At 43.1% G+C, this 7,120-nt stretch overlaps 1 protein-coding gene across 1 annotated transcript; it reads left to right on the top strand.

Moving 5' to 3' along the window:
* The first annotated feature begins 11 nt into the window (after positions 1-11).
* HSPA2 (heat shock 70kDa protein 2) lies at positions 12-2,520 on the top strand. Its single transcript, XM_005874026.2, has one exon. It carries the CDS (start codon positions 159-161, stop codon positions 2,064-2,066), a length of 1,908 nt encoding a protein of 635 aa, XP_005874088.1. The 5' UTR covers positions 12-158; the 3' UTR covers positions 2,067-2,520.
* Positions 2,521-7,120: the final 4,600 nt, after the last annotated feature.

Here is a 7,120-nt window from a genome sequence, read left to right as displayed (position 1 = left end):
GGCAGGGCGGCGGCTATAAGAGCCGGGAGCCGAGCGGCGCGGAGCGGGAGGCGCTGCTGCACGGCCGGGGTCAGGTGCACAGCGACCGTTAGTTGACGCCGCGGGTTTTCTCTCCCTGGTGTTCTCGCCTCACGCCGCTCGCCTCTCTCTCAGTCAGGATGTCTGCCCGCGGCCCGGCTATCGGCATCGACCTGGGGACCACCTACTCGTGCGTGGGGGTCTTCCAACACGGCAAGGTGGAGATCATCGCCAACGACCAGGGCAACCGCACCACCCCCAGCTACGTGGCCTTCACCGACACCGAGCGCCTCATTGGCGACGCCGCCAAGAACCAGGTGGCCATGAACCCCACCAACACCATTTTCGACGCCAAGAGGCTGATCGGACGTAAGTTCGAGGACGCCACGGTGCAGTCGGACATGAAACACTGGCCGTTCCGGGTGGTGAGCGAGGGAGGGAAGCCCAAAGTGCAGGTGGAGTACAAGGGCGAGATCAAGACTTTCTTCCCGGAGGAGATCTCCTCCATGGTCCTCACCAAGATGAAGGAGATCGCCGAAGCGTACCTGGGCGGCAAGGTGCAGAGCGCGGTCATCACCGTGCCGGCCTATTTCAACGACTCGCAGCGCCAGGCCACCAAGGACGCGGGCACCATCACGGGCCTCAACGTGCTCCGCATCATCAACGAGCCCACGGCGGCGGCCATCGCCTACGGCCTGGACAAGAAGGGCTGCGCGGGCGGCGAGAAGAACGTGCTCATCTTCGACCTGGGCGGCGGCACCTTTGACGTGTCCATCCTGACCATTGAGGACGGCATCTTCGAGGTGAAGTCCACGGCCGGCGACACCCACCTGGGCGGCGAGGACTTCGACAACCGCATGGTGAGCCACCTGGCGGAGGAGTTTAAGCGCAAGCACAAGAAGGACATCGGGCCCAACAAGCGCGCGGTGCGGCGGCTGCGCACGGCCTGCGAGCGCGCCAAGCGCACCCTGAGCTCGTCCACGCAGGCCAGCATCGAGATCGACTCGCTGTACGAGGGCGTGGACTTCTACACGTCCATCACCCGCGCCCGCTTCGAGGAGCTCAACGCCGACCTCTTCCGCGGGACCCTGGAGCCGGTGGAGAAGGCGCTGCGCGACGCCAAGCTGGACAAGGGCCAGATCCAGGAGATTGTGCTGGTTGGCGGCTCCACCCGCATCCCCAAGATCCAGAAGCTGCTGCAGGATTTCTTCAACGGCAAGGAGCTGAACAAGAGCATCAACCCCGACGAGGCGGTGGCCTACGGAGCCGCGGTGCAGGCGGCCATCCTCATCGGAGACAAGTCGGAGAACGTGCAGGACCTGCTGCTGCTCGACGTGACCCCGCTGTCGCTGGGCATCGAGACGGCCGGCGGCGTCATGACCCCCCTCATCAAGAGGAACACCACGATCCCCACCAAGCAGACGCAGACCTTCACCACCTATTCAGACAACCAGAGCAGCGTGCTGGTGCAGGTGTACGAGGGCGAACGGGCCATGACCAAGGACAATAACCTGCTGGGCAAGTTCGACCTGACCGGGATCCCCCCGGCGCCCCGCGGGGTCCCCCAGATCGAGGTCACCTTCGACATCGACGCCAACGGCATCCTCAACGTCACCGCCGCAGACAAGAGCACGGGTAAGGAAAACAAAATCACCATCACCAACGACAAGGGTCGCCTGAGCAAGGACGACATCGACCGGATGGTGCAGGAGGCGGAGCGGTACAAATCGGAAGATGAAGCCAATCGCGACCGTGTTGCCGCCAAAAACGCCGTGGAGTCCTATGCCTACAACATCAAGCAGACGGTGGAAGACGAGAAACTGAGGGGCAAGATCAGCGAGCAGGACAAAAACAAGATCCTCGACAAGTGTCAGGAGGTGATCAACTGGCTCGACCGAAACCAGATGGCAGAGAAAGATGAGTATGAACACAAGCAGAAAGAGCTGGAGAGAGTGTGCAACCCCATCATCAGCAAACTTTACCAAGGCGGCCCTGGCGGCGGCGGGTCTGGAGCCTCCGGGGGACCCACCATCGAAGAAGTGGACTAAGCTTGCACTGCAGTCAGCGTAAACCTCTTTTCCTTTCTCTAATTTTTTTCCTCTGTTTTTGTTTCTTCTTTTAAATGTCCTGTGCCAAGTATGAGATCTATTTTTGGAAGTCTTTAGCCCAGTGTATGCATATGAAAGGAAAGGAGCAACAACTTAGTTTAATTATAAAAAGTTAGTTCTAAAGTTTGATTATTTGAGGTTTCTCTTTAATGCATTTTGCTGTTTGCTGACTTGAGCATTTTTGGTTAGCTTAGTTTGAGATGGGAAACCTGAAGTTTGCACACATGTTCTGTGGAAGCTTGGTAACAATAAAATACATAGAAGCTTGAATTGTTTATTTTTATGTACTACAAGAGGAAAGTCAACATTGCAGTAAAGTAAAGAACAGACATTATTTTTTTGCACTCAATTGCATACATACAAATTCAAAGTAAAGCTGAAATTGATCTGAAAATTACTGTCTTGGAGTTTTCAATTTTCTCTTGGTACTCTTACTCAAGTTGGTCTTTAATATGAGATGAAATATATCTAACTCAATCTTGTCTAATTCTCAAATGAGTTTCCTGCTTTAATTACCAACAACTTAAGGGGAGAAGATCTGGGTAAACTCCCTTCCCCCCACTTTTAATACAGAAACCAAACTGGGGTCTTCCACTGTACCCAGACTCCTAAGGCTTGGCTTAAGTGTTCAAGTGAAAATCCACCTGAGTATTCCATTAAAATACAAGCTATATTCTGGGGTTCAGTGTAATGATTCTTTAAACTGAAAAAAGCTGGGGCAGGAGTTCTGATAATTAGTATGGAACAAGTTGCTTTTCTGTGTTTTAATTGTCTAGTGAAACAGCTCAACCTCTGAGCTTAAGGCAAATTCCATAAGGATATGTTTTGAGCAGGTATAATTTCTAGGGAGATAGGAGGAGATATGTATTTTTTCCTGATTTAAGAATCATAATGCTTTCTCAATATCTGCCTTAAATCACTAAAATAGATTTTTTTTAAGGCAAACTGCAGGATAGTCCTGTATTTTGTTAATATACAACTTGTCCATTTTCCTATATATCTTATCTGATTTGAGGTTGTTACAGATAGGAAAATTGCAGCCCTTTGGGATCTACTATCCTGGGCCTTAAAATTCACATCCTTGGGAGAAGGGGGTTCATGTTTATTTTTCATTGAAATTACACTTCTGCTTTGTTCTGATTTATTCTCTTCAAGGGGAACTTGGGAGAAATTCTGTAAAGCTGATTGGGAAATGCATAGTTAACCTAATGTTTTCACCACACATAGACATTTTGATATCTCTTTCCAAGTGATGTAGATTTGCTTCATGTTGTTCATAACAGTGAATTATAGAAGCTATGTTTTTAATATAGTAGTGGACCCTTCTTTTTCATGCAGAGAGATTAATTTTTGAATATAAAAACTAGGGAGCAATTAGCCTAAAAATATTGGGCTTTGATAATGACCCTCACACAAGAGCTGACTCCTATGTACCTCTGCTTTTCCTCCCTCCTCCCCTCACCCTCCTCCTCCAAAGCAAGTCTCATTTGGGTGGGGGGAAGATAAAAAAGCAATTGTGAAATTGCTTCAAATTAAACTTAAAAAATTTACACTGAAAAGCTGAAGGTAATTTGGGGTTTTTCAATGCTGGTGTCAAGGTGGTGGAAAGTTTTTAGCAAGGAGGCAGTAAGGGTATTTCAATGACTAGAGATAATATCACATAAATATTTGACAAACTACCTTGTTACTAGGAGAACAGGTCATTAATAGCCTTAGAGTGACTTTTAGCATTAATTTTTTACCAAGGTAATACCCATGCTGTTAAACTTCTAGTAGTTCTTGATTTGTTATAATTGTTTATCCCTTGATCTAATGTCAAAATATAATGGAGTCTTTCTGTGAGTGCAATTTGGTATTAGTATGACTCATTTTAGACCTCACTTTAGAAGACATTAGTTTCTAAAGTATCAGAAAAATGACTAGTAGTCTCTTTGATCCGGTGGCCTGACCTCTGGTAACTGCCCATAGCACTAATTTCAATCTATGCAGATACTTAATTTTTTATTATTTTGAAAAATAATTTTGAAAAGTAATTTGTAAAGCTCCTAGCCTTCTTGAGTGTTTTTTTTAAAATTTAATCCTGTCTTCTCAAATGTATCTAGATCTCAATATTATTAAGATAAAGCCACCAAAGCAGCCATTTAGTGTTTCCAGGGTCAGTTGAAACTAGTAACCCAGTAACTCCTGGGAACTCCTTAGCAAATGTTAGATCAGCCATAGTCAAATGACAATGGAAAAAGCACTTGATTTTAGGATAAGGCTAAATTACAGTTTAAGAATTAATTAAGCATCACTTGAACTTTAAAGTAGTGTATTATGGTAGAGACTAGTGGTCATGACTAAAGCAAATGCAATACATATAGAATACTAAGGGATTAAAAAATACATTTCTCAGCCCTAGCCAGTTTGGCTCAGTGGATAGAGTGTTGGCCTGTGGACTGAAGAGTCCCAGGTTCCACTCGGGTCAAAGGCACATGCCTAGGTTGCAGGCTCATCCCCAGTCGGGGGCATGCAAGAGGCAGCTCTCATCATTGATGTTTCTACCTCTCTCTCCCTTCCCTTCCTCTCTGAAATCAATAAAAATATATTTTAAAAAATACATTTCTCAGAATAGGCACTTAAATTCTTATCAGAATGTCTAACATAGTTGTTCCTGTTTTGAGGCAACAAAACTAGACACCTGTTAAGACTTAATAGGTTGTTTACAATATTTGAGATGTGTGAAATTTCAAAACAAGCTCACTCTTAAATTTTTATAGTAGTATTAATTTGATATGTAAAATGGAAATTCATTAAAATTGTACAGTAGGAGATAGTAATACTATATATTTAAACTTAACATGCATAATAGGATATTTGATGAATCATATAATCAAGGGGGACTTAATGAGAATTCCTTTATATATGATCTTAAATGAGAATATAACCTTGCTATCTAGATAAAAAGATTTCTTTTTATGAAGCTTAAATAGTAGGCCCATAATAAGGCCTTCACCTACTTTAAATTGAATGCAGTTTATAAAAATTGTGTTGTGAGGCATCTTCTTCTTGCTTGAACACTGCAATTGAAGTTTTAAAGAATCTCAAATCCATACATTAGACAATTGCTAAAGGAATATATATATATGTATATATATGCATATATATATACATATATATATGAAGGAACAACAAGAATATTCACTTGCTTCTGTAAATTAATAAATAGGTATGTGAAAACTATTTTTGAAAGGCTATCCTTAAGCATTAAAATTAGATACAGAATTTCATTCCTTGAAGAAAAAGTATGAGTCTTTGGAAAAAGAGCCCAGTGTATATTTTGATTTAGCTCTTGGAATGGGTATATGCATTTCTGAAACTTAATAGGGTGATATTTAATGTAGAAATGTCTTTTAGAACAAATCAAGAAGCCATAGGCTCTTTCTTCCACCACTTTCCAAAGTAATTAGGTTGTTTGTGAATTCAAGATTGGTGAAATAAGCAACTAACAATGGAGTTGCTAATTAAAATACTGTCATTGTCATGTCCTTACATGTTAATTTTTAAAGGTAGATTTATAACACTATAAACCTGTCCATTATTACTTTTTTCATAGTATAAACATGCATTGTAATTCATTTAATGTCTTGCGCCTAAAATCTGAGACCAGCAACTTAGTTCTGTTATGTTCTCTTAGTTATATGACTTTGAAAAGTTCTTTTAATTAGGAAAAAAACCTACACATACATACAAAACAAAACCTTTCCCTCACAGGACACTTGGAATTATTAATATTTAGATAGTACCTTTATCCCTACCTATAATATGAATTTTTTTTCCTAAAGAGAAAATTATATTTCCATTTTAGGTTGTGAATTTCTAATGGCATTTAAAAAACCTATTTGGTGAAAAATCTAACCTAAGAAATGAGTGGGTCACTTTTTAAATAATGATTTAGCAATAAAGACAATATTTTCTTCCCTCTTTTGTGAGGGTTTGTTAATACAGAAGTATAAGGTGGTCCTTCAGAGTTCTAGAAGGTTTCCTTTAAATACTATGTCTCTCAGCACATGTGAAATAACTTGTATCTTTCATGTAGGTCATTGTTTTGGGTTCTCTTATTTTTACCTTAGTTTTGTATATTAACATGAAGTTAAACTATGGTTAAGTGTCCAATATCTTTGTTTTTCTTCCCTTATTGGGATAAACTGGAGGTTGACAGAAGTTTGGGCTGTCTTCCCGAGAATGGTTGTGGATGAATAGATTCCAGGCTTTTCTCCGTTTTCTCCCCTCCCCCGGAGTTGTATGGCAGCTTGGTGAGAAACTCTTTGTCACTGGGATAGTCTACTTCTCAAATGAGTCATCGTGCAGTAAGCCAGCCTTGAGGCCACAGCCTCAAAGCAACTCTGCCCGTGTCTAGCTAGGTGGGTTTTTCTATATCCCGAGCCAACCAGGACAGCTATCAGCAGTGGACGCAAGTGAATGGAACATAAATCTAAGTGACTACGATTTTATGTTACTGTAACCAGTGGTTATCTTACCAAGTAGTGAGGAGTGAAAGTAGTGGGAATGTCTATTGCCGTATTTTAAAAATTTATGGAGCATACAGTCACCGACTATTAAGGGAGCATCCCATCCAAGCAAGCTGTGGGGATAAAACAAAATATACGAGGCATTCCCAGTCACGTTGTGTCATTTAGCATTGCTCACATCAGTGTTGGGAGGAAAGAACTCCAGTCTGCATATCAACTCAGTTGCAAGAAGAAACGAAAAACATGATTTGAAAAGTGCGAAGTGTAGATGTAAACGTATCAGTTGACTACCCATTGACGCAAGGCCAGTTGCTTTGAGCAACGCTGACTTTGAGCACTTACTAATGGCGGTGCTTTCTCTACACACCGCTCCTTAAAACCCCTTGACCCCTGACGGGGTGTCTGCAGAAGCGTCATCGGTTGTCCCGCCCTGGGCTTCGCATCTGGTCAGGCAGCAGAACCAAGTCTGAACACTATTTCCAA

This window comes from Myotis brandtii, unplaced genomic scaffold (genome assembly GCF_000412655.1).
Source record: "Myotis brandtii unplaced genomic scaffold, ASM41265v1 scaffold423, whole genome shotgun sequence".
Lineage (NCBI taxonomy): Eukaryota > Metazoa > Chordata > Mammalia > Chiroptera > Vespertilionidae > Myotis > Myotis brandtii.
This window is presented reverse-complemented; position numbering and strand designations above follow the sequence as displayed.